At 34.3% G+C, this 26543-nt stretch overlaps 1 protein-coding gene across 24 annotated transcripts in view; it reads left to right on the plus strand.

The window, feature by feature from the left end:
* The first annotated feature begins 18539 nt into the window (after nucleotides 1–18539).
* LOC145276958 (casein kinase I-like) overlaps nucleotides 18540–26543 on the plus strand; it is a 464141-nt gene continuing 456137 nt past the window's right edge. For 20 of the 24 annotated variants that reach the window (XR_013868063.1, XM_080128480.1, XM_080128494.1 and 17 more), the window contains exon 1: nucleotides 18730–19243. Coding sequence is in view for 22 of the 24 variants with exons in the window: in XM_080128480.1 (XP_079984606.1) it covers nucleotides 19069–19243 (175 nt within the window). In the remaining 2 variants the exon portion in view is untranslated. Of the gene's footprint in view, nucleotides 19244–26543 lie in introns of all 24 variants that reach the window. The other 4 variants (XR_013868064.1, XM_080128484.1, XM_080128500.1 and 1 more) reach the window with 3 other exon arrangements.

The raw sequence follows: 26543 nt of genomic DNA on the forward strand, positions 1-26543 counted from the left end.
TTATTTGTTTGTTTGTTTGCTTTTTGTTTGTTTGCTTATTTGTTTGTTTATTTGTTTGTTTGTTTATTTGTTTGTTTGTTTGCTTATTTGTTTGTTTGTTTGTTTGTTTATTTGTTTGTTTATTTGTTTGTTTGCTTGTTTATTTGTTTGTTTGTTTGTTTGTTTGTTTGTTTGCTTGCTTGTTATGCAAGTCAGACTTTGGCATAGAGCTCAAAAAGATCGTGCCTCAGGATTGTTTGATTTGTACGGAATCCTCCTTCTTAGTAGCAGCTATTTGTTAACCTGTATGATTGTGGGTGTTTAACCTCGACATCAAGAACAACAAGGCTCAAAGACTGCATGGAAAGTCGGGGAAGGTTTGGCTCAGAACACATAAAAGAATAGCAGAGAAGCAACTTTGCCACTTTCACTCCATTGGTTTGTGATCCTGTGCCTGATAAATTTTTGTATTTTCTTGCAGAAGTAGAGACAACCATAAGATGACGGATCCTGATGTTGACTCCTCTTGAATATCATCAGAGCCTTGTTATCCAGGTATCTCTAACACTATCATGTTACCACTATCCCGACCGCAGTGAGGAAGAGCTGGATTTTAAGGGAGTGGTGTTATTGGGTTTTATAGTAGAACAGTTTCATGCCAATTTTATGTCCCCTTACAATGATTAAAATCAAGATGTAGTGACTAAATATTGGGTCTAGAATCGTTATTCTAATTTTTATGAAACACGATTTTTTAAAATGTCTAAAATTTAAGGCTTAAGCTTAATGGGTCTTAAGCAGAAACTGAAATTTTCATAGCTAGGGATCAAATTCAACGCAAATCTAAAATATTTTAATTTTCAAATAGGAGATTGTGCTCATATTATGCTCCCTAAATGTTTTAAATCCTTCAATGGAACTGAAATTTGGGCAATATTTATTAATTGATGTTTAATAGCTATAATTAAAATTTCACAAAATCAGAGGTATTATCCACCACATTTTGTATAAGTGTAAATAAAAATAAACATAACCCACATTACCTGGGCTTATGCTTAGCAGCTGTGTTGCAAAATTCATAATGATCAGTTAATTAGTTTAGAAGAAAATTCTATACATACAAATATATAAACACTAGCAGGTAGATACGACGTTGCTCAGGATTAAATGAGGATCAACAAATGTTCAACCCTCCCATACTATATTGCTATCGAAATAAGTGAAATTGCATATTTTTTTAACCAAATTGATTGATTGTCTGTTCTAGTTGGAGACCCCTCGCAGTGTACCAAGAGGAAGCTTCAAATGCCTCCTTGCACTGACTTAGTTTACAATACATTGTAGTTTTCATTGCACTGTGGGGACTCTACTGTTGGTTTTATAAAATTACCTGTAAATAATGGCTTCACTTAAAGTTTAAAATACGAAAGTCAAGTATCATGGTTCAATTGTGCTATAAACAGAAACATTCATTTCGAACGCGCCCCTGTCTTATAAAAGAACCAACTGTTGATTTTATTATTATTACATAATCAACTTGAATTAAAGTTAAACGTACCAAAGTCAAGTATGATGGTTCAATTATGCTCTAAAAAGAAACATTCATTCCAAACATGCTCCTGTTTTATAAAATAATTTGCCGTTGATTTTTATAGGCTGAGCTTTTCTGCTTGTGCAGCGATAAAACTTCTCAAATGCACTTGCAATGTTAGGTTGTATAAAAGTGTTAATTTCGGTCAAAAGCGAACTTCCTTCTTTAATTGGATTTTTTCGATTATCAATTTTTGATACTTATTAGAGGCATTCCTATACAAAACCTACATAAGAACACTCCCAGACACATCAAGTATCTCCGTGTGAAATTAAAAACAAATTGGTCAAGCTCTTTCCGAATTCATAGGAAACAAACTCTCTCTCTCACACACACACACACACACACACACACACACACACACACACACACACACACACAAACTCTTTTATATCAGGTTGACAAGAACGTTTTTGCGGTTTTTACCTTTTAAATTCAGATGAACATATCTCGGTTCCAACAAAAATTTATTGATCGAAATATGCAGCATCAGAATCAACACGCTTATACAAATGCAAAACAAATGTTTTTATGCCAGTAATATAAAAATGTTACGTTCTGTTGGCGATGAAGTCGCTGAAGGTGTTTTTGATATCGCTTAGGTTTTTAAAGCATTTCTCACGCAGAAAGTTGTCGGGTTGAAAACGTGGTAGTCGGTAGGTGAGAAGTCTGGAGAGTATGGAGAATGAGGCAGAGTTTTGTAGCCCAATTCGTTCAACTTCTGCAGGGTCAGTTCAGCAACCTGTGGCCGGGCATTGTTGTGGAGGAGAATTGGGGCTTTTCTGTTGACTAATGCTGGGTGTTGTTGTCAAAGTTTCTAATGCATTTCATCCATTTGTTGACAATACTTTTCCGCCGTAATGGTTTTGCCTACATTCAAAAGACTGTAATAGATGAGACCAGTTGCAGAACACCAAACAGTCATCATGACCTTTTGGTGCAACTCTGACTTCAAGAAGTGTCATGGAGCTTCGTCGGTGTCTAACCACTGGGCTGGGCATTGTCGGATGTCATAAAGAACCCACTTTTCATTGCAAGTCACAACCTGGTCAAGAAACGGGTCGTTCTTGTTGCATAAAAGAAGGAAAAGCGATACTTTATAACAGCGTTTCTTTTGATTGTCTTCAATTCACGAGGCATCCATTTATCAAATTTTTTTGTCTTTCCAATCTCTCTCAAGTGGTTGGAAATCATCATATATGTTACATCTAATTCAGAAGCAAATTCTCGAACAGTTGTGCACGGATTGGCTTCGACTAAGGCTCTTAATTGATCGTTTCAACATCCGAAGGCCAACCACTATGTTCATCATCTTCAAGGTCTTGTCGCCACCACAAAATTTCTTAAACCACCATTGCGCTGTGTGTTTAATAGTGGTTCCTCGGCCAAACGCTTCATAGATATCACGAGCTGTTTCAGCAACTTTTCACCCTAGCTTGAATTGAAATAAGAAAATTGTGCGAATTTGCTTTTTTTTTCATCTTGTATTCAGCATTCTGAAAAGAAGACATAATTGTTTTAAATTGATTGTAATTTAAACGAATAAATAGAGCGAAAAACTCTCTTTAAAATAATATACAAAGTGAAGATATTATAACGAAAACTCATTTGAAAATACATCATTTGAAATCAAAATTAAAAATTCTGCAAGAACACTCTTCTCAACCTAATATAATAATAGCTGTACGCATATCTATCTTCTTATATAAAAATTTTGTCTGCCTATCCGTCCATCACAATTTTTTCAACGTAATAAATACGTTGCAAGATTCGTTGCATCAGAGATCTTACAACTTTTTCAAATGGAGAATATTGCGTGAATAGTAAATAATAAATTCACAACTAATAAAGCGGATGCCATGACCGGAAATTGAAATTGAAAACTTCAGATCTTTAACCTGAAATTCTACCAATTTGACATATTTGAACTTTCTTATAAATAGAGCTTAAAACATTACCTTAACAAAATAAATAAAGCTTTGGCAAGACGTCATAGATTTATGATTTATATCATATTTCAAAACATAGATTTCTACATAATAAAAAATAAATAAATGAATGCGTAAATATTATCAATAACATTAGAAATTATTTTGATAATCCCAAACAATCTATTTTGCTTTAACTACGTTCTTGTATGCCTATTGTTCTTTAAAAATTAAAAAATTCTCCCAGCCTAGAAAAATATGTGACCAAAAGGAACATATACTTGCTAGTTATATACAATTATTATTATTGGCTCACCTGGAGCTTTCACACGAGTCAGCAAACGATCTGATTGAAGACCTGTGGTGTTCTCTGGAAGCTGAGTGACAACAAGTCTCCCCAGACGTATTATTATTATTATTATTATTATTATTATTATTATTATTATTATTATTATTATTTTCTCACTAAGAGTTTTCACACAGTTTATCATCAAAAATTTCTTTTTGATAACACCCTGTTGTGCTCTCTGGAGTCTGAATGACAACAAGTCTTCCCAAATTTCTAGTACATGGTGGAAAGGTAAAATTGTCGCCCTAGAAAAGATGATTCCATTTCCGTTTGATGAAAACCGGTTTTCTTTCTTTGTTGCAGACCATCTACTAGCTGGCCAGTTATATACAAATCCCAAGAGCAATAGGAGCCTTCTGTCATGTCTGACAGTGACACAATGTTCAATGAGTGAGAGTTCAGATATGTGCCGCTGTACAACTCATGCTCCTTACCGATCCAAGTTATGACAACAGGACCATTGCCAGCACCCTCAAAATGCAAATCGGGATGATTCAATGTTTGAGGGCACAGCTCAACACATCAGACGACCCATGGTTATAGTCTTTGGTGTGGTTTCAAGTGAAGGCCACATCATGTCACCTCACATCTTTAAAGTCGGCTTGAAAGTGAACACCAAAGTGCACCTGGATGTGCTGAAGAGTGTGGTGATCCTCTTGTGCAATCAGGTGGCCGCTGGCAGACCCTGGGTGTGGCAGCTGGACTCGACACTGACACACAAGTCCAAAGAGATCCATGGTTGGCTTCCAAAGGAGTGCTACGACTTTGTACACTTCTCTCACTGCCCTCCCTCTCCTCATCCAACCTGAATCCTTTGGACTATTTCGTTTAGTTATACGTCAAAAAACATCACCAACATGACCTCCCACAACACCCAAGCCAGCCTGATTGCTGCCATCCACCGAGTATTCACCAAGCTCCCACCTGGGCTTGTGGAAAAGGGATGCTCCCAATTCTGAACCCGTATTGAGACAATGATTGAAGCTGAAGACGGTTACATTGATTAGATGTCAGCTCTACTACATAATCAAGTTACCAGAATTGATTTTTTCAATAAAAGTTTTAAAATAAAGCTGTAGGGCGACAATGTTATCGTTTCACCCTGTACTTTTTGCCTCTTTTGTTAACCTTTGCAAATGAATTTGTGTTATTACAACAGTCGTTTACCATTGATGTTTTGCTGCCAATAACCAGTGATCTTCACTGGAATTTGAGTAGCAATAAGACTCCCAAGGTTCCAGTCCTCTTTGCACACTAGGAGAGGTCTGGTTAGTACTTTCACTTCTTGGCCTTTCCATCCTTCTTGACCTCCCATGACTATTTAATGTGGTGTCAGTTGATGCTGACACTTGGGGGAGGGCTACTTACAATTATATAGTTTCAGTTTTCTTGATTCCATGTAATATTGTTTTGTGTTTTATTTCTGTACCAATTTACATGTGCCTTAGTCTTTACATTCAAAGGTTTTCCTTGATATTTAAGCCATTTTCATTATTGTTATCCATTGTATCTTCTCAGTTATCTCTCTGATTTCAGTCTCTCTCATTCTTTTTTCAAAGTTTTCTTTGTATTTTTATCTCAGTTATATGTATTGTTCATCAGTTGTCTGTTCAAATCTCCATGTTCTCAATCAAATTCTCTCAGGCATTCTATTACACATGCTTGAGGGATCCTGTCATACGCTTTCTTATAGTCAATCCCTGCCATGGCTATATTCTTTTTTCCACTTTTTACCTCCCTTTAGTCCTTCTAGTCTATGTATAGTACGAAGTGCCTTCAATAAGTTTCCAGACTTTTTTGTACAGGCATTTAAAATTGTCAAAGATTCTTAAAACTTTAGTATGTCATTGATATAGATCTTATGAGATGACTGGCTAATTTTTATGATTTCAGGTTCAAATGAACAGCTACAGCAGAAACTGGAATACACCCTACTAAAGCCGTATTGTCACAGCTGGTGAATTTCAAAAATGCAATCTGGACGTGAGGACAATTTAGGAGAACGATCTACAATAAAATTGTGTTTTAAACTTGAAAAAAATGCCACATAAAGTATAAAATGCTTCAGACTACTTTTGCACCATCTTGCATGAATCGAGCATCAGTTTTTGAGTGGCATAAGAGATTCAAGGAAGGCAGCTAGTTTGTGAGGGATGATGAGAGATGTGGGAGGAGTAAGGAAGATAGAACACCAGAGTTGATTGGCCAAATCATGCATAAGGACTGTTGTGTGTCTATAGAGACAATAAGTGCACAGTTTGATGTCAGTGTGGGAACTGTACACACAATTATTCATGGGGAACTGAAGATGTGGAAAATTTACGCAAAGTTTGTCCCAAGGGTGCTCAGAGGAGATCAGAAAGAAAAACGACATGATATCAGGGAGATTGTCGAGCTGATCAATGTAGACCCTGCAGTTCTTGATGCTCCGGTGATCTGTGATGAAAGCTGGATCTACTGCTATGATCTAGAGACCAAGAGACAGAGTTCCCAGTGAAAGCATGCTGGCTCTTCCAGACCCAAGAAGGCTAGACAGAACAAATCCACCCAGAAACATATGATGATCTCTTCTTTTGATCTATATGCACTGGGTTCTCACTGGACAGACAGTTAAGAAGGAATACTAAGTTGAGGTTATAAGAGAGTTCAGGAAGAGATTCTGTTGGAAGAGGCCAACACTCTTCAAATCGGGTCAGTGGCATTTCCACCAGGACAATGCACTAGTTAACAGCTCATTCCTTGTCACAGACTATTTGACCAAGATAGGTATCAAGACAGTTCCTCACACTCCCTATAGTCCAAATCTTGCTTCGTATGACGTTTCGTTATTCCCTAAGCTTAAGGAAACCCGTAGAGGCTGTTGTTATGAGACAATTGAGGAAATGAAAGTGGCTATGACGAGAGTCATTAAAATGCTCACACAAGAGGACTTCTATAGGGCCTTCCAGAAGTTGTTGGAATGGCACAACAAGTGCATTGCAGCCGGAGGAGATTACTTCAAAGGGGACTACAGTTTCATGTGTGTGCTATCAATAAAACTGACCATACGAAAATAATCTGGAAACTTATTTAAGGCATCTAATTGATCACATGTTCAACTTTTTTCTTTTTAGCATCCTTTCTGTTGCTCGGGAAATAGTTCATAATTATTAAGGGAGGTATAAATTTGTTCTTTCGGTTGTGCTGTTAAGATTTTTCACATGGTATCATTATTTACTCACTAGGAGTAGTCATACAGGCCATCATCAAAGATTTCTCTTTGAGAACAACGTGGTGTTCTCTGGAGTCTGAGTGACAACAAGTCTCCCCAGATTCCCATTACTCTCCACCTTTTCTGATAACTTTTGCAAAAGAATTTGCGCTATCGCAACAGCCGCTTACCATTGATTTCTCATTGGTAGCGACTATTGGTTTTCACTGGAATTTGAGTAACAATGAGCCTTCCCAAGGTCCAATGGTATCTGTTGGAATGTATGGGAGGAGCTTGTTTACTTTCCTGTTTCAGCTTTTTATTTCTTCCACTTTTGATTCGTTTAGGATGGAAGCTTTGTTTTTTCCTCGTTCATAAGTTGCTTTTTTTTTTTTTCTGTTTTCTGCTTCAGCTACTTCATTTTTTTTAAGTTCTGTTGTTTCATAGATCTCGGTCTCCATGTTTCTTGTGTCCGATTTTTGCAGGTCTTCTACAGCTGGAGTTTCTATGTGTGGGGTTCCATCGAGGGGCGTTTTTTGGTCTGTTCCATGTTGTCTGTAGTTGTATTTCAATCAGTTCCAAATTTGAAAGCCAACCTTTATTGAGAATAAGTTTCACTTGGTCCGCAATTCTTTGTTCCGATGTACGGTGGTGACTGGACCTATCCCATAAATCTTTCATCCATTTACAATATCCTCGGTCTTTGGAGTGGCATTATCAGTCTATTCTCTTCTGTTGTCCATTTATTCCTTCAGGTTTTTGGTTCTGTCACAGGAATAGCGTTTACTTCTCACATTGATGCAAGGTATTGTGCAATATCATACGTACACAAAGAACATAAACAGAAGGTACAAATATGAGGACAAAACAAAAACTCTTTTGACAGGAATGTTGAAGGAGGATGAGTTCCACGCCTTCTAAATTTATAAATATATTAATTACTTTCTTCATTAATCTAGCATATTCCATCCCTGCATTCTGAGGTCGCTAAAGCAGATGTGTTACCTTTTTCACTGATTACTTGCACATTTATGCTTGAAGCACAGATTTATATTTCAATCTGTGATTATCGTAAAGAAACTTTATTTTTTTAGCAATTACAAGTCAGAATGGGTTGCTAAAATCCTTAACCAATATATAAAATATATGTATATATATATATATATATATATATATATATATATATATATATATATATATATATATAAATTTCAATATATTGAAAATAAAAAATATAAACAAAAATAATAATAAATGCATTAATTTTCATATTACCATTTAGAAGAGTGTGGGATCGATTGAGAATATTCCATTCCATTCCTACATTCTAAGGCCACTAAAGCAGATATGTTAGCTTCTCCACGGATTACTTGCACATTATTATTATTATTATTATTATTATTATTATTATTATTATTATTATTATTACTATTATTATTATCATTATTATTGTAAAAGTAAATAAACATGAACAACTGGAGTAAGGTCAAAGAGCATTTATTTAACACGTGTGTACCGCTCACTCTATATATTTCAAAAGTCCTTTTTATACCATCTCCGGTAGAGAAGTTAACTCTCTGTTGTGGAGAGTGTACAAGGGACACAACTAGGTAAAGTTAACAATACTTCCCCCTTTTTTCTTATCTTTTAGATGACCCCCTGAAAAAGAAAGAAAAAAAATTTATTTTTAAATATCAGTTTCTTTGGGTTCAGATACGAACTCCAGTATCTTAAATTAAGGGACTCCCTTCTTAGTTAAGCAGTCAGCTACCTGTCTATTGGTAGGTATCCAAGAGAACTCTTCTATTTCTTTTCTTTCCAGCATTTCTTTCAAAATAGCTATCTCAATATGAAGCCTTTTATCTAGTATTTGGGTGGATGAATGCACGGAGTCAAAGAGACAGGAATTGTCTGTTTTGCAGATTATTTTTATATTTTCAGGTTCATCCTTTAATTGCAGTATTTCTAATAGTAGTTTCCTATAAAATAGACAGGCCTTCGACATGTCAACCATGGCTAGGGTTTCAGCAGCCAGTGTGCTTTTGACCACTCTTCTAATGCGCTTGGACTGCCAGGTTATTGGTGTATATTTGTGGTTATTGCCAACTAAAAAGATTATGTAACCACCTTGAGATCCTCCGTCTGTCAGGTTGGCGAATGAGGCATCACTGTAGGCAACAATCTTGAGATGATTGAGGTCTCATAAGTCTGGATTTTTCTTTCTTGGCTTTCTTTACTACTCTATTGTTTTATACATTCCACATTGCTTTGTTTGAGGATGGAACTTAATGCACTGACATCGTAGCTGAGATCTGGTCTGGTCTGGGTAGCCAGCCAGTTAAGTTGGCCGATAACTTGCCTGATTTCAGAAATTTCCACTGTGGATATTTTGTCATTAATATTCCTGCCAGTTTCCACTGGGATATTTTTCAATTTCTTTACTCATTCCGTCCGAGTTTAATATTTTCCCCATTCTGTTTGATGTCTAATCCTATGTACTGAAAATCTGCAGTTTCTTCAGATTTAACTGCAAATACTTGACGGATTTTGCCAATAACTTTTCTATGAAAAATCTCTGACCCTGCAAAGCAAAAATCATCCACATGGGTAGCAATTATACTTTGCAATTTGTTTTCGAAATGCCATGTAAATATAGCCTGATCATATTTTGAAGCTATAGCTTCTGACTTCATCAATTGCGTGAGATACCAGGATCTAGAGGCATCGGTCAAGCCATATACACATTTGGAGAGTTTCCAAATATAGTCTTGGAGTACATTAGCTTCTTTGGGAGGATTCAGATAAACCAGTCGGTCCAACTTCTTGCTTTGCAGAAATGCTGTTTTTGATATCCATAGATTTACATACCCAATGGTTGGATGCCATTATAGCTAATGCTATGTGTAAACTTGCTTTGGAGCATGTAGGAGAATCATTTCTTAGATTCTCAGCATCTTTATCCTGAAAACCTCGGGCAACGAGTCTGGCCTTGAATGTTTGTTGGTTATTGGAATTTTTGCTTGTGTAAATCCATCTGGTGGAGATTTTTGGTTGGCCTTGATCCGGTACTTGAACATCGACTTTATTTTTAACCCAGCTCTGAAGTTCCTTTTGTTTAGCTTCCTCTAGTTCCAGGCTATCATTGGCAGAGGTGATCATTACTTCTTCCTCAGTGCAGGAATCATAGTGCTCTTCATGTTCTTCAGTCTCATCGGTTTACCAATCGGAAACTCCATGTTCAAAATCCAACCAAAAAGGTTCACCCTGTTCCATAACTACATTCATAAAATGTTTATTTTTACCAGTGGCTTTGTCTGCTCTACTTATGACATTTAACTTCTTCCAGTCTGATTCTATGTCATTGGCAAGCTTGTATTTGATGATTTGTCCAGGTTTGGGAACTTTGACTTTCCTGGTGGTGGTGTCGCATTTATTGGTTATGTCTTGAGTCTCCACAGTAGGGAATTGTTCAGTGTTGTCTGCTATTTCTAAATCTTCTTCTAAAATATTCTCTTCAAACTTTGACACTCTTGGAGATCCTTCTTGTGGGGTGCTCAATTCCTCATTGTGATTCTGGTATGTTTCGGGGTAGAAAGCTAAACGAGACGGATGTACTCTAACATAGGTGCTGCCATGCTTGACAAGCACCTGATTGTTCTCCCACCCTATGACTGTCCCAGGCCCGAGCCACCTATCACACAAGTTCCTTTTGTAGAGAACAGCATCTCCATTTTTATAGGATTTGGTGATACTTGTTCTAACTTGGTGGTGGAGTGCTCGTCTAAGCTTTTCTGAAGATTCACTCACTATGAAGTGTTTCCTGGCAGCATGCATAGCGTTAAGGTTATTTGCAACAATTTCACTGGTAGAGAACCTAGTGCAGGGAGTTTGTCATTAAGAAAAGCAGGTAGGTTGGGATTTCTGCCAAAAACGAGTTGGTTGCGACTATATATGTGTATTTTTTGCACTTACTGCCCATGCGAGAGCCATCTCGAAACTGCAATTTGTTTCTTCTAGGGTTTTCTTCACCATTTCCCCTAAAATTCCATTGTCTTTCATTTAGCCCATTACTCCATGGGCTTTCAGCAGCAATGGTATGAACGACAATATTCATATTTTGTGCCATGTCCCTAAACGCCTGGTTGTTGAATTCTCTGCCATTGTCAGTGAGAATAAATCTAGAGGTACCAAAATAAGTAATCCAATTTTTGAAAATAGTACTAATAATATCAGAGCTCTTCTTACCCGGAATTTTAGCTGCAACACTGTACCTGGCACCATGATCAATAAGGTGTAATATTTTGTTACCATTAATTTCTTTTATGTCCATGGCAATGCTCGCATTAAAATATGTTCCCGGTGAAAACCCCACAACAGGTCTGGGTTCAACCCTTTTGTATCTCCAGCAAATTTCACAAGAATTAGGAATTTCCTGAAGTATCTTAATGAATTTCTTGTCTTTCATTTCGGTGCTCCTGACTAAGTCACAAAGCTTTTTACCGCTAGGTTGACTAAATTGTCTATGAAGTTTGGTGGCGATTTTTATTTTTTCTTGCCTATTTTTGTTGGAAATTTCTTTGGTAAACAAAATATGTTTGAACTTACCTCGGTCTGGTGGAGGTCTTGTTATCGGAATGTGGTAGTGCCCTGAAGAAGTACATTGCAGTAGGATTTTTTTTCCAAACATGGTGACACTGTCGTTCTCGAAATTGAGGCTTGTGCTGGCTCCTTTCATTGGCTTTTTGCTCAGTAAAAGCGGTATTTCGGCGTTCACCACGTCAGTGATAAGACTGGCTTCAATGCCAGCAATGACACATGGTAAAGTGAGTGGATTTAATGGTGTTCCCATCACCAAAATTGTAGCTTTTTTCTCTACTTCGAACTTTTATTTTTTGTTTTACTGGGAGGGTTTCTAGAAAACACTCAAACCATTTTCTTCCACAAACTGTCCCAGACGCACCATACCCTAGCACAACATCAACAAAGTTGCTGTCAAATTGATTGTCAAAGGTGAGCTCTAGACTGGTAGGAAGAGAAATATGTTAATTCAACTTATTGAACTTAAAAACTATACTTATTAAGCATTGGAATTAATCTAATATGAAAATCTTCCATTACTTTTTCCACCTCTTAAAAATATATTTATTGACCGTCTGTGCCTTCTACACCCATTAAAAAATATAAAGATCGGCAAGGAGAAAACGTCATTACTGATTATCTGGTGTCATTTCCACAAAAAAATAATTAAATTTCATTTAGTTTCAAAGGAAATGTTCCAAAATTGAATACAAGGTCATAATAGAATTCTGTCATTATTGTTGACTTAAACAGTTTAGAAAAGATCTTTGCATTCGTTTTATTTTAATTTTAATACATCTAATGGGAAGCAGCAGCAGTGAATGTTGTTTTAAATATCAACTCTCGATTGGACAAAATCTTTAATCAGTAATTTTTTCAACCAATCACAAGCGCTAGAATATTCATTTGCAAATTTTGTGAGTAATATAAAAACCCAAACACATAGCTTTCATCACCCCCCCCCCTTCCAGTATTTCCTTTCAGATTTGATATACTGGTCTATGTCAAACATCTAGCTTAAGCCTTTGGTGCTGAAGGTCCTCAGGAGAGGTAATGAGAATTTCAGGAACAACTGTAACTACACTGGCATTCATAAACTACTGTACACGTAGCAATAAACACATGTGCACATGTATAGTTGTTTGAAGTTCATACACACAGAGGTAAGCTAATACACACACGCAGACGTACAATATTTATCCAATTTACACACACAGCTACATGTAAACTCGTATAATACTAGCCAAAACGAATGTGACTACAGAACTTCTTCTTATAAACGAAACAAACCTTTTTCACACAAAGTTCATTTTGAACTCACATTAGTTTTGGTTGTCTTCACAGTCTCTATTTATATATAAAATACACTGTGTGTGTGTGAGAGAGAGAGAGAGAGAGAGAGAGAGAGAGAGAGAGAGAGAGAGAGAGAGAGAGAGTTCCCTAAGGACTTGGAAACGGCTGGTCCGATATTTTGGAAATTTCACACAAAGGTACTTAATGTATCTGGGAGTGTTCTTAGGTAGGTTTTGTATCGGGATGCCTCCGATAAGTATCGAAAATCAATAATAAAAAAAAATTCAATTAAAGAAGAAACAGTTCGATTTTGACCAAAGTTAGCACTCTGCTACAACCTAACATAACAACTGCATTCGAGAAATTTTATCACAGCACAAGCTGAAAGGCCAACGTATAAAGTCAACAGTAGGTTCTTTAATAAGACAGGGGTGCGTTTGAAATGAATGTTTCTGTTTAGAGCACAATGGAACTATTATACTTGACTTTTAATCAATGAGAAAGTATATCAATATATAAATATATTAATTTTATTGACAACTAGCAGGTAGGATCGATGTTGCTCAAGATTGAATGAGGATAAATAACACCATACTTTTATTGTCATCGAAATTGGTGAAATTGACCATGTTTCAATCAAATCGGTTGATTGCCTGCTCTAGTTGAGGACCCATCGCAATGTACTGGGAAGGAGCTTCACATGCCTCTCTACACTAAATTAGTCTACAATACAGTATTGTCTATATTGTACTGTAGAGAACCTATTCTGATTGATTTTATAAAATTATTTTTGTATAGTTGGTTAAATTAAAGTTTGACAGAAAGATTCCCGAGTTTGACAAGATACATTTGAGGCAAGTCGAAAGTTACATTGACCGAAACGTTGTGAAAATGACACTCAAGATGAGAACAGTGGTCTGAAGAATCCAAATAATATGAATAATCGATTATCATCTCAAAAATTCAGAAACGTAATAGTTTCTTTTTTTTTTTTTTCTTTTTTTTTCCATAGGAATCACTCTTAAGGCGGGATAATTATATTTTTATTTGGAGTGGAAGTAATTGTCTTTACATCCTCTAAAATGCAAAGGTTACAGGATTTGGTGTGTGAGGTGTATGATTTTGACTTGTTAAACATAGCCCATTTATTGAAGAAAGGAATGTTATTCAACCTAAGATTTCTGATTAAAATTGTTAGAGATGTCTCTTGTTTATTATCAATATTTTCATTGTTAAAAGAATATATGTTGTTTGAAATGTATGCCTTAATTAATGTGGAGGTAAATGTGGGATTTGAAAGTTGTCTTTATTCTATTGTTAGTGTGGAGGTTTCTATTAAGGTTAGGGACGGTGTTTGGTTGGTTGTTCCGTTGTTTTATTTTACAGCATATCAACCCTTTTCAAGTTATTTAATGCCGAATCCAGTTATTTTGGAAATAGTATCCATGTTGCATCCGGTTATTTTGTAGAAGGCTTTTTATTCTTCAAGCTCTTTGTATCTTCAATCGCTAGTTTGTAGTGTTTGATTTGGTTGTTTTATAGTGGATTTTATTGTTTTTGTTCCCTGCCCTGCAGAACATGAATGAGTTTTACAATGGGAGAAGGAAAAGGGTTACAGAACTAATGTTTGGTACATTTTAAGTTAGGAAACCAGACAGGAAGTGGGGGGGGAGATAGAAAAAGAAAGGGGAAATGGGAAGAAGGAAAAGGGAGGAAAGGTGGATTGTTGTTTTTGGTTTTGCAGAACACAATTAAGTTTTGCAAAAGGGAATAGAAAAAACAAAAAGCATCACTATTAGGTGCATTTCATCTCAGAAAGCCAATATCTTCAGACAGCCTGATCTGGTAGAACCAGTTAGGACAGGGTAACTGGTTAAGTTAGGGTGGTTCTGATTGATACTAGTTAGTGTAGTGGATATGGGGCTTATGGAGTTAATAATTAGGAAGTGTAGAGATTGCAATTGTGGAGAGTATTAGGTGCTTCTTCGCCAAAGAAAAATTTAGTGAAGCGTTACGTTAAAAAAAAAAAGGGAACAAACATTCGAAAGAAACAGGTAAAAAGAAAAAACAAAACATTGTCTACCAAGAAGTGATGGACTGAAGGAGTAAATTAAATTAATGTGCTGTTATTATTTGTATTGAACTTTGTGACATAATATTGCTTTCTGAGTATCTATTAGTACTTACTGATTTATCTCATTTGGGTCAGTTCTATATTTAAAATGCGATGGACACTATTTTCATAGAAATGTCAATAAATTCATAGTTGCTCCGTGCTATTGCTAATTTTTTGCGCTATCCAGAAAAATACTAGCTTTATCAAAACATATTTGTTAATTCAATATATTTATCATTCCATGGAATTTCCACGGGTCCTGCTAGTATAAAAATATTTAAACATCTGACATATGTTCCAGTTGTTTATTTCAAAAATAACAATAATAAATATGTTTGAGTAGCTACAACAATCTGCAATCGTGTTTCGATCTCTGATCTCGTCATTATCAAAGCTTGTATTTATGACACTATAAGAAATAAATTCTATTTTAATTCTGCTCACGATTGCACATAAAAAAATGTGGTTTTATAAAAGGGGGCCCATATTCTTCATTTCTGATTTGTCGGAAATAACACAGATAAGACGGGACTCTTGATTGTTTGATATTATTACTTTCGCCTGAAGACAGGGACTACACCTTTGGCAGGAATTTGACTTTAAAGGTAGTTGCTAACAAGACGTTGGACCAACCGGCAGTTCATTAATGGGTCCTCTATTTGAATTTAATTATAGTTCTCTTTTAATCGTCTAATTAACAATGGGATTGGCGAAGAAATATGTACTCTCTGGAGTTGGCAGGAGTTATACACCTTTATAAAATATTATTATGCCAGTTAATGGAAATTGAACAATTGATTAATTATCAAACTGTTTATTCATGCTTCTTTTCTCAAACTAACATACATACAAACGATATAACTACCCGGCCCCAAAAACGCCAGCTAAATTAGCCCACCTTGATTTAACAAGACGAAACCAGAACGGATGGATATCCTCCAGGAAGTAAGTCCTTCTTTCTGGCGAAAAGGGCGATGGATGTATGAGAGTTAATTTCTCACAGATTTTGATTTACAGAACAAACCAAAAGTGGCCGAAACAATTTCCGAGTTGAAAGCCCCCCCCCCCCCACACAATAAAATAAAAAGCAAGTGACACTAAAAACAGGGTGCTTGTTAAGATAGAGTCGACAGGTCGATCGATTTTTTTTGTAAATATGTGATTTTTTTAAATGTGATTTTAAGCCCAAACAATATTACTTACTTAATTGTCATGTCGAAAATAATAACATATCCCAAAATTAAGAAAATTCATGCCGTACATAATTATTTACACTTAAAAGTAATTTTTACAGAAAATGGGGTGGGGTGGGGGGTTGCATTTCCCTAGATGTAAATACCTTGAAGAATTCGATTACAGGGGATAAACGTATCTCCCTTTTTGACACTTTAATGGCTTACGTTTTGTTTTAGTCCATAACGATAGACATTTTCCCCCTAAAAATACAATAGCAGTGGTTCTACTCCATAAATTTTCATACTATTTGGATATATTATTATTTCCGATATGACAATTAAGTAAGTACAGTTGTTTTTGCTTAAAACCACAAGTTAAAAAAAAATCCCTCTGTCGACTATCTTAACAAGCACTAAAAACAGCTTCATGCAAACCCCAACTTGACATGAAGGTTATTCGTTTAGCCTCTAAAATAAATAAATAAATAAATAAATAAAGGGTCCTGGATATGACCTTAAACTATATCCGATGGTGACGCCTTAGCTTGTGGGATTTGGGGAGTGTGGAGCCTGAGCCACCCCTTAATTGCCATTGCTCCCAGGTCCACTCTGACCCGGAGTGGTAGTACCTATTAGGGCCCCAACTATGGGTGAAATAGAAACCGACTTGAAAAAAAAAAAACAAACAAACAAAAAAACAAACAAATATATTCTATTAAAACTTTTTCTTAAAAAATCACTGGATTCGGCATTAAATAACCTGAAAAGAGTTGATATGCCGTAAAACAAAAACAACAACCAACCAAATAAATAAATAAATAAATAAAGAGTTGAAAAAATGTTCTAAAAAAAAAAAAAGAACAGTGTTGATCAGTTTGTAAATCGAAGAAAATTATTAAACCCATTCTTAACACGGGGTTAGGGACGGTAATATACTCTAACCTTAAGTCAGAGAAAAAAAAAAAAAATGAAAAGGTGGCTTCATTTAATATCAGTAATAAATGACTGTCCGTTGACGACTGGCCGACTGGGCCATTTCTAGTCTGTTCCATAAATCGAAAACATTCGGGTCGATATGGGTTCCATCTTATCGAAGTAGTACTTCGACGAAGTACTAGTTCTTACTTTGCGATCTATCTAGCTAAATAAAATTTATAACAAATGATGTCATAATCTGGAACAGTGGGTGTGATCATTCTTAAAACATTATTTAAAAAACGTATTTTCAGTAAATTTACAGATATTCCTCTAAAAAAAAAAAAATAATAAGATTCTACTTTTTAAAGCGATTACGTGTGAACATCCTGAAAAACGTGGCGATAAAACAAACAACAATGAAAAAAACAAAAAAATAAAAACAAAAATAAACAAGGAAAACAATTATCATAAATTTTAGAGGGGCGATTATTTTTATATAGACGTAAAATGATCCCCATTTCCAGCCTATTCTAGCGTTTTGGGGAAGTTAAAAACTGTTTCTTTTGCTATGGGAGATAACTCCTGTATTTTTAGGAGGGAGGGGGCTATTTTTTAAGTGACGTGCGATTTTACGACCTTGCCAGTAGGACTTAGGGTTAACGTTAAAAAAAGAAGAAGAAAAGTTAACTGTCGTATAAAGCTAGAATGGCCGGGTAATGTGTCATTTTACGCTAATTCTATATTCCAAAATGATCTCCCACTCTAAATTCTAAAATAATTACTTTTTTTTTGTTTTTCTTTCTTTCAGTTTTTCATGGTGTTCACACGTAATCACCTAAAAAGTAGAATTTCATTTTGTGTGAGGAGTGAGTGCTGCTGCACTCTGCAGAGCGTCGACTTAATCTTGTGACAACTGACAATTGAAAGTAAAGATTACGATTATAACGAAAATAGATCTTAGCATTCATACTAATACATATGTTAATGTTTTTTTTTATGCTTTTACAGCAACATCGCATGTAGAATGATTTTAACGCGACTATGAAAACGATAATAGTGCCAAACCTATCTAATGTTTACACGACAGTATTGTCATCCATACATTAAAATGGGGGATCGTTTTGTTGAGAGAAAACGGCACGTAACTCAGGGCCGATCATCCGATGCTTAAAATGCGGAAGCTAGCGAGAGAAAAATGTTCATTTATAAATAAATCTAACCAAAAATGATTTGCAGGTTTTTAATAATTTAGTTTTAACCGATAATTATTAAAATCGCAAATATTTTTTCTGATAAAAGAAAAATGTAATTTTTTGTTATTGTGAATAACACATTAAGAAAAAAAGAGCTGCCGAAGAATATGACATGCGCAAAATGGCGGATCCTGTTTACCAACTTCCGTCCACAAAAAAAAAATCTCTCGCCGAGAAAAATAGAGAATATTTTTGTAAAAGTTTAAGTTGAACGGTGAAATAAACGGTTTTTAAATTTTATGTTTAGTAAATTAAGTGCATGGAGACTCTCATCGGGTTGGATTATCAAACAGTTATTGTATTTTGTTGTCGGTGCGGATGAATATATATCTGTCAGCAGTGTCGAAAATAGTTCCCCCACTCTTTCAAATTAGAAAATACCGTGTAGGGAGAGAGAGAGAGCGCGTAGAGCTTGGGAAAAATATTTTTTTTTTTGTACATTTCGACGTGCTAAAGGATGGTGAGCTTCCTGGACTCCCACTAGCCCCAAATGGATATATTTACTACTCTTTGGATAATCGAATCTGTCTCTGTACGGACACAGGGACCGATGTTTTGACTGGACAAAGCACTGGGGGGGATATTAGTTTTGTCGGACACCACCACCACCACCTCTATGTGTGTGTGAGTGTATGGCTGTCATCCGGAATTTTTCTTAAAAAAAAAGTGTCTTGTCTTGTCTTTTATTTTGCGACATCATGAGCAACTTGCCAAAGCAACATGGACCATCGGCGGACGAGCAAAATAAACGGGGAAAGTCCGGGGGGCGAATGAGACCATCCAGTCAAAGTAATTCCAGTGTCTTGATGGTCGGCCCCAACTTTAGGGTTGGCAAAAAAATTGGATGCGGTAACTTTGGGGAACTCCGGCTTGGTAAGTTTTTTTATTCTCGGTTTAGACATTAGAAACATTAAAAAAAAAAAAAAAAAAAAAAAAATTTCTTAAAACAAAAAAAGGACCCCCCCCTCCAAAAAAACAAAAACAAATACAAAATACCCCCCCCAAAAAAAAACACACCAAAAGCATCCAAACAAGCACATAAAAATAAAATTTTATATTAATCTGATTATACCCACCTTTATTATTTTATTCAAATTATATATATATACACCGTTTTTCTCTGCCGTTCCTGTTATGTTTATGATGATGATGGTGCCGCTCTAGACGCCGCCTCTTCAGAGAAATCCAAAGACGAGAGGGATTATATCTTTCTCCTTCGTGTATTCTTGAATTATATATATATATATATGTGTGTGTGTGTGTGACGTTTGTTAATTTACTTGTGTAAATGCTATTGTCAACAATTCGAAATCTGAATTTAATTCCACTATATTTTCATGTAACAGCTGCGCTGCGGCGATTTTAAGACCTTTCAGCTACCAGTCATGCCTTCTTCAAGAAAAACGGCTCGAATGGCTAGGAAGAAATCCTTTCGCAAAACTTGAAGCCGTTTTTTTATTTTTATTTTCGATGGTGTAGGGAAAAAGATCGTTAAATTGCGAAGCCAGATTATAACTAACCTTAAATGCAAATTATTTTATTAGGAAACTGCATAATTAAAAAAAAAATCCTAACAGAATGGATAATCTACATGAACATTTTTGGAGTTGTCTGCTAAAATATTTAAAAATTTGATCTTTATTCTGAATAATAAAAATTCTACTAATATATATATATATATATATATATATATATATATATATTAGTGGACATTTATTGGTAGACCACTTTTTAGCATTTCTAAATGCATATCTGATTTTTTTTTTTATTTTTTATTTTTTTAAGGTACTCATGCACTTATTGATCCGTGCTGAAATAATGTTATTATTTAAAAAGCCATTCTTACAGGATGGGGGGTGTTTTGTACCTATTCTGTACTTTAACCTTACAATTGAATAAAAAAACATAAAACTTTAATTAACTTGGAAATACAATTTTAAAAAAATAGCGCGGATCAGTAAGTGCATTAGCACCAATTTTAATTTTAAAATTAACGCATTAAGACGAGATACAGATACACAATGAAACTTCGTGTTTTTTTTTTTTTTTCGCGTCAACGTTACTTCAAAATTACATATTGAATTTTTGTATACTATCAATCGAGTATTTATTGCAATAACAATTGGAAAAAGCGTAAACAAAAATAAGAATTGAAAAATCATAAAATTCGAAATTAAATCCACCAGAATGCATTTTGGTTTCTTCGGAAATAAAGTAGCCATTTTAATTTTCATAGCCTACTTCTAACGAACTTGAACCAACTTTTTTTTTTTTTTTTCTACTAGTGTAGAGTTCGGACGTAAATAATGTTATTTAAAAAGCCATTCTGGTAAATTTATACAAACACCGTGACAGCGAATTAACCCTAACCCTAACCCTAACGCTGTCACGGTGTTTGTATAATAATACCAAAAAAAACTTTAAACTTGAAAATACAATTTAAAAAAATAGCGCGGATCACTCTACTCTGCACTAGCACCTTTTTTTTATTAACCCTAATTTAAGTTTGAGGTTTAGTTCTACAAAAGGCTATTTGGTTTTGTTTAAATTCTGAAGAAGCAAAAAAAAAAAAAAAAAAAGAAAAGAAAAAGTAATCCAAAACTGAATTACTTTGACCTTTTGGAAGTATTTAAACTGTCAAATAGAAAGTCATTTTCTGTCTTTAAAATTCTTAGTGTGTCCTCATGTATTGGAAGTTTTGGCGGTGGTTTGAATAATTTGGTCCAATTAATCATTTTAATAATCAAATAATATTCTGATAAGTCTAGCTTCAAAATTCTAAAACAAAATCAAATTGAGGCTCCCGGACAACACCAGACCGATATTTCTAGATACGTAAGTTTCTCTCAACCGATCTTATTCCAACCAGGTTTTTTATTTCCAAACTTCACTTTCGATTATTTTTAATAATATAGTACATGTGTTTTTACACCCATTTTGCCGTGCTTTCATTTTCTTTACTTTCTGATTGTTTTTTTTTTTTTTTCTTTTAATTCACCAAAAAACGGTAAACATTTGTTCTTTTAGATTAATAGGAATAAATTAATGATAGGTTTTATATCCAGTTTGAATTTTTATTTTATTTGATAGGAAATTGCTAACATATTTATTATTCTATCTAGTTGGGTACCCCAACCCCACCCATTCAAACAAGTTTTTATTTTACATAATGTCGAAAATAGAAATTTAAAAATAAAGTTTAATCTCTCTCTCTATCTACCTCGCTCTCTCTACCTCTCTCATATATATATATATATATATATATATATATATATATATATATGTGTGTGTGTGATTTTTAGATAACTGATCCCTGGTTTTAGGAAATAGACCTGTTATTAATGTTAACTAGGTAACTAAACTCTTCACTGATTCTGATTTTTATACAGAATCATGCAAAGAAAAAAGAAATCGAACATGATCAAATTAAAAAAAATTCTTATTCAACAAATTAAAACCTTTAATCTACAGTTTTTTTCCCCCTTATATATCTTCTATATCTTCTATTTTTGAATTTTTATTTTATTTTATCTTAATATTTCGAGTTTGACACAGTTTACTGACATTTTGAATTTCTTTTGCTGCATTTTCAATTTCTTATATATATATATTCTATGGTTATTCCTGTGACGTTGTGTCGATGTTTTAACCACCAAATGATAAATGTTTATTGGTGTTGAATATTAAAACAAAAACCTCATTGTACGTGACCACTGACCATTAGTCCTTCATATTTAGGATGGTGGTTTATGACTTTAACTACAAACATAACCCATAGTTTTACCTTTTTGATCTTGCGGAAAAATAAAAATGAGATTGGGGAGGGGGTGCGATAACACGTTAACACCCTAGAAATATTGGGGATGGGGTCTTTATTCTTTGAAGTGTGGGTCCACTTTAGTATATAACAATGATCACTCGACTTGGAACAGAACGAGTAACCCTTTTTTTTTGTATTTCTAAAATGTCAGCCATTTTGAAATGGGTTGATTTAGCTAAAGGTACTCCTCTACAAATTTATTAAAAAAAAATGGTTACCCATGCTTATAATTGTGACCAAAAACTGGGTGATCATTTTACGTTTTCATTTATTCATAAATAAACCTTCACTTCAAAAGCACATTTTTCAAAATCCGTGCAACAGCAAATCTTGAACAAAGGGCTCATATCCTATTGGATAGAGCTATATGAATAATAGGTAAAAAAAAAAAAAAAAAAAAAAAATCGACACCGACTATGCAATAATTTTTATTTTGGTCTCGACTTTTTGCTCTGGAATAAAATTTTTTAGTGCTTCTATAGAATTTGAACTGAACTAAACGACTTTTAGCTAACCAAACAGAACTTTACCGTTAAAAAAACAAAAACAGAACGGTTCAAATTCTGTAGAAGTACCAAAATTTTTCCAGGCATTTCTCGGGAGTTGATGTGTAATCGCTCGAAAAAAAAAAAATACATTACAATTTTTCTGCTGACGGCAAGGAGACAATAGGGTTAAATTGTTTTAAAGCATTCAACTCCTTAATCGCCTCCCCAACATTCGTCTACCAAAAATATTTGCAAAAGAACGGCACCCCCAAAGTGTAAACAAAGTGAGTAAAACTTTTACACCAAAGAAATATTTTTTTAAAAGGCCAAAATAATATTTTGCTATTTTAGAGTGACTTTTTATTTTTGTATCTCCCCCCCCCCCCCAATAGAGGTGTAACTACCTACCTTGTCTAGAATTTATATTTTCGATGTTGGAAGCATCATCGGTGTGAATTTGTAAACGATGGAAATTAACATTTTAATATAAATCCACTGTCTCTATATATGGCATGGGTAGTAGTCAGTTGCAGAGATTACCATTTTGTAGATATTATTCAAAAGGACAGTGAAAATTGTCAGAATTGTTCTCCAGCTTCTTCTTACAACTACTGTCATCATCTCATCGTCTTGTGTCAAATTTTCTTAAAATGTGTTGCATTTTAGACCTCGTGTTTTTATACATACATAAAACGTGTGTGTATTTGTTCTAATTATCTTTCTCCTGTATTTATTTTCTGCTCCATTCGTTATTCAATTTTGATTTGAAAGCTTGAACGAATCATCCCCTAAATATTAGTGTCCAATCAATAATAATCCACTGAAAAAAAAAATTACAAAAAAACAAAAAACCCGAAATCCGTTCTTAACATGGGGAGGTTAGGAGTGTTTATTCTGAAAACTGTTCGGTGGGAGGGGGGGGTTGATTCTCGTTTAGGTCCATTGAAAGCTTTTTTTCATTTTCATTTTCTTGGTTGTATACTGCTAAGGGACTTAGAAATATATTCAGGCTTTTTACCAAAACATCTACTTTGATTGTTTTCCCATTTTTATTTTGTGTGTTTGTGAAAGTGATATATTTCAAGTATCAACTGATTCCTAATAATTTGATGAAATCCCCTAAAACAGTGATTGTCTATTTTTGGGGACTAGCGGAGATTTGGACACCACCCTTTCAGTTATTTACTTTAACTCTAAGGAGATTCATTTCTTTACCAGTCGCCTTAGGTTGTGGTCGTCGTAAAATGACGATCATTACAAAATGTTCACCCATCTCGAGTGCTCCCCCGTTTCTTTTTTTTATAGTGGGGAGGGGTAACTGGATTTTCTCACTATAAACCGACCTCGTGTCTAACTTTGCTGTGGGAGAGGCAGATAGACAGGTAAATATACTGAGGCTGAGGAGGCTCACTTCCTGTGGTGAATGTGAGTCAGTTAAAAAAAAAAAAAAAAAAATTAGCATTCTTCTTCCATCATTATTTTTGTATTTTCTTTTCCTTTTGTAAATAAAAGAAATTCTGATAAAATATCAATTTAAATCTTATAATTTAAGTCAAAGCGCATCTTTGTAAGAGTTACCTCGGATCTCAAATTAATAGAAACATTTAATTGTGTAAGTATTAATAGTATGATATTTTAATATAAATAAATCGCGATCTATTTTCAGTTGCCCCTTATAAATAGCTGAGAAGCAATTCTCAAATACTGTAGGTCTAATAGTGTTTGGCAGCCTTCGAAAGAACCGACTGTCTTTTTGTGGCGTTAGACGTTTGAGGATCCGATTTCAAGTACAGTGTTACTTCTACCAACAGCATTTTACTTTGAAAATATTTTTCCTTTCTTCCATTGGATGACTTGGACGATTATATCAATGTTTTTGATAATAAAAAAAACATACATTCACATATATCATAGTTGGTGTTTAAGAGAAAGTCGATAGATTGATAAAAAGAATGTTTTAACTTAAAAATTCTTTTTATCAATCTATCGAAGCAAAAACAATATGACATCATGTCAAAAATAGTAATATATATCATATATAAACAAACAAAAAAAAAAAAAACTAGGAAAATTCATCCAATGTTCTACTATTGTTTTTAATAATAATAGGTTACAAATGTCGGCAGCTATTACGGTGTAATCTAAATTTTGTCCCTTGTGTGTGAATTCTTCGCCTTTATATCTAAGAAAAATGCAATTTTACTCAATTTTCCATAAAAAAATACTTTTAACTATAAATAACTTTCTACTAGATGAATTTTCGTAATTTTTTCATATATTACTATTTTCGACATGACAATTAAGTACGTGTTTTTTTTTTTTTTTTTTTTTTTTTTGCTTAAAACGGCGCATTAAAAAAAAAAATCGATCTGCGACTCTATCTTTACAAGCACCTCATAGTTTTGTATCAAAACCAACGTTACTTATTGAATTTTAAGCGAAATAACCCTGAACACATTTTTGAGGCATTTTTAACGATGAATTTTTCTAGTTTAATAAATATACTTTTATTTTTAATTTTCGTAGTTGCCTAAAAATATAACTTTCTGTTATAACAAAATCTGTTTTAATTTATGAAAAAAAAAATTGTCATGTGACAAGTAGAAATATACCACCATTTTTTTTTTTTTTTTTTTTTTTTTTTTTTTTTTTTTAATATATTTTATTTGCTCTAACAATATTTTCTTTGTTTTTAGATGTAAGTCTTCAAAGAATTGTTTCTTCTCGCCTGTTTTAGCTCCAAGACGCTGGCAAAAAATGAACAATTACAACAAAGCATGCCTCTAAAATTGACACAAATTTTATTCGTTCTTCATTGACAAAAAAAAGAAATGCCTATTTTGTCTCTGAGTAGAGCTGGTAACACCTCGCAAGGTAATAGTCCTTTATCTTCGGCAGAAACTGGAATTTTGGTTCGGCACTGTTCGAAGATCGGATTAATTACAGCCGTTTGAAGGGGTTGGCATGCTGCCTTCTGATGATGGATTCAATTCTCGACTTGTGAGTCGACATCACAGAAGTTCATAAAACATGTTCATTTGAAGGAATTGTCATTAAAGACAGGTCAATAATTCTGACCTTAAAAAGTTTCTGGGAGACATACATAATAACTTTACCTAATCATTTAGGTTTTAAAAATAGTTTCAAGGAGATGAAGGGTAGAGGCACCAAATGCCTCATCCAGAGAGAGTTGAGTTCCATGTTTCTCCCACGGTACCGTTAACTATAACTAAAAAAAAAACCCAAAAAACAAAAGCATTTAAAAAATCTGCCAAACCCGTTGCTCGGTGGTTAAAATATCGACCAATCTTATTTAGTCTAAACAAAGACAGTGGATGGCCAATCAGCCTATGAGGGGCTTGCTTATAATTCTAGAATTACTCACATTATTGCCATTTTTTTTAAAGAAAATCTGTCAACTGAAGTAATCATATGGGAGAGCAATACTAGAATATACCAACAATCAAGAATTGCTTTTGTCTAATCTTGCTGCTGAATGCTTTTAATATATTTTAGATTATTAGATGTTTATTTTTGTGGATTATCTTATTAAATTTTAGAAACACATATGAAGCCCTGGTCTATGGTCTTTTTCATTAAGATTAAAAGTAAAGAGATAAATATATGAAAAACAACTGAGGGATTCCAGGTTGTGTGGTTCTGTTCCGAAGAATTGCGGGCTGTGAAATCTGGTCAGAGAATTCCAGAAAATTAAAAAAAATTTCAGTATTTTAAAATATTTATTTTGCCCTATTTTCTTTCTTAAAGACTTTTTCCCCAATCCAGTTATAATATATATTGCATTCCTATCTAAATTCGGCTCTAAGTATTGCACTTTAGTTTGTATACAGATTATTTTTCATTG

The sequence above is a fragment of the Euprymna scolopes genome, chromosome 5 (genome assembly GCF_053919585.1).
Source record: "Euprymna scolopes isolate OS-2025 chromosome 5, ASM5391958v1, whole genome shotgun sequence".
NCBI classification, from domain to species: domain Eukaryota; kingdom Metazoa; phylum Mollusca; class Cephalopoda; order Sepiida; family Sepiolidae; genus Euprymna; species Euprymna scolopes.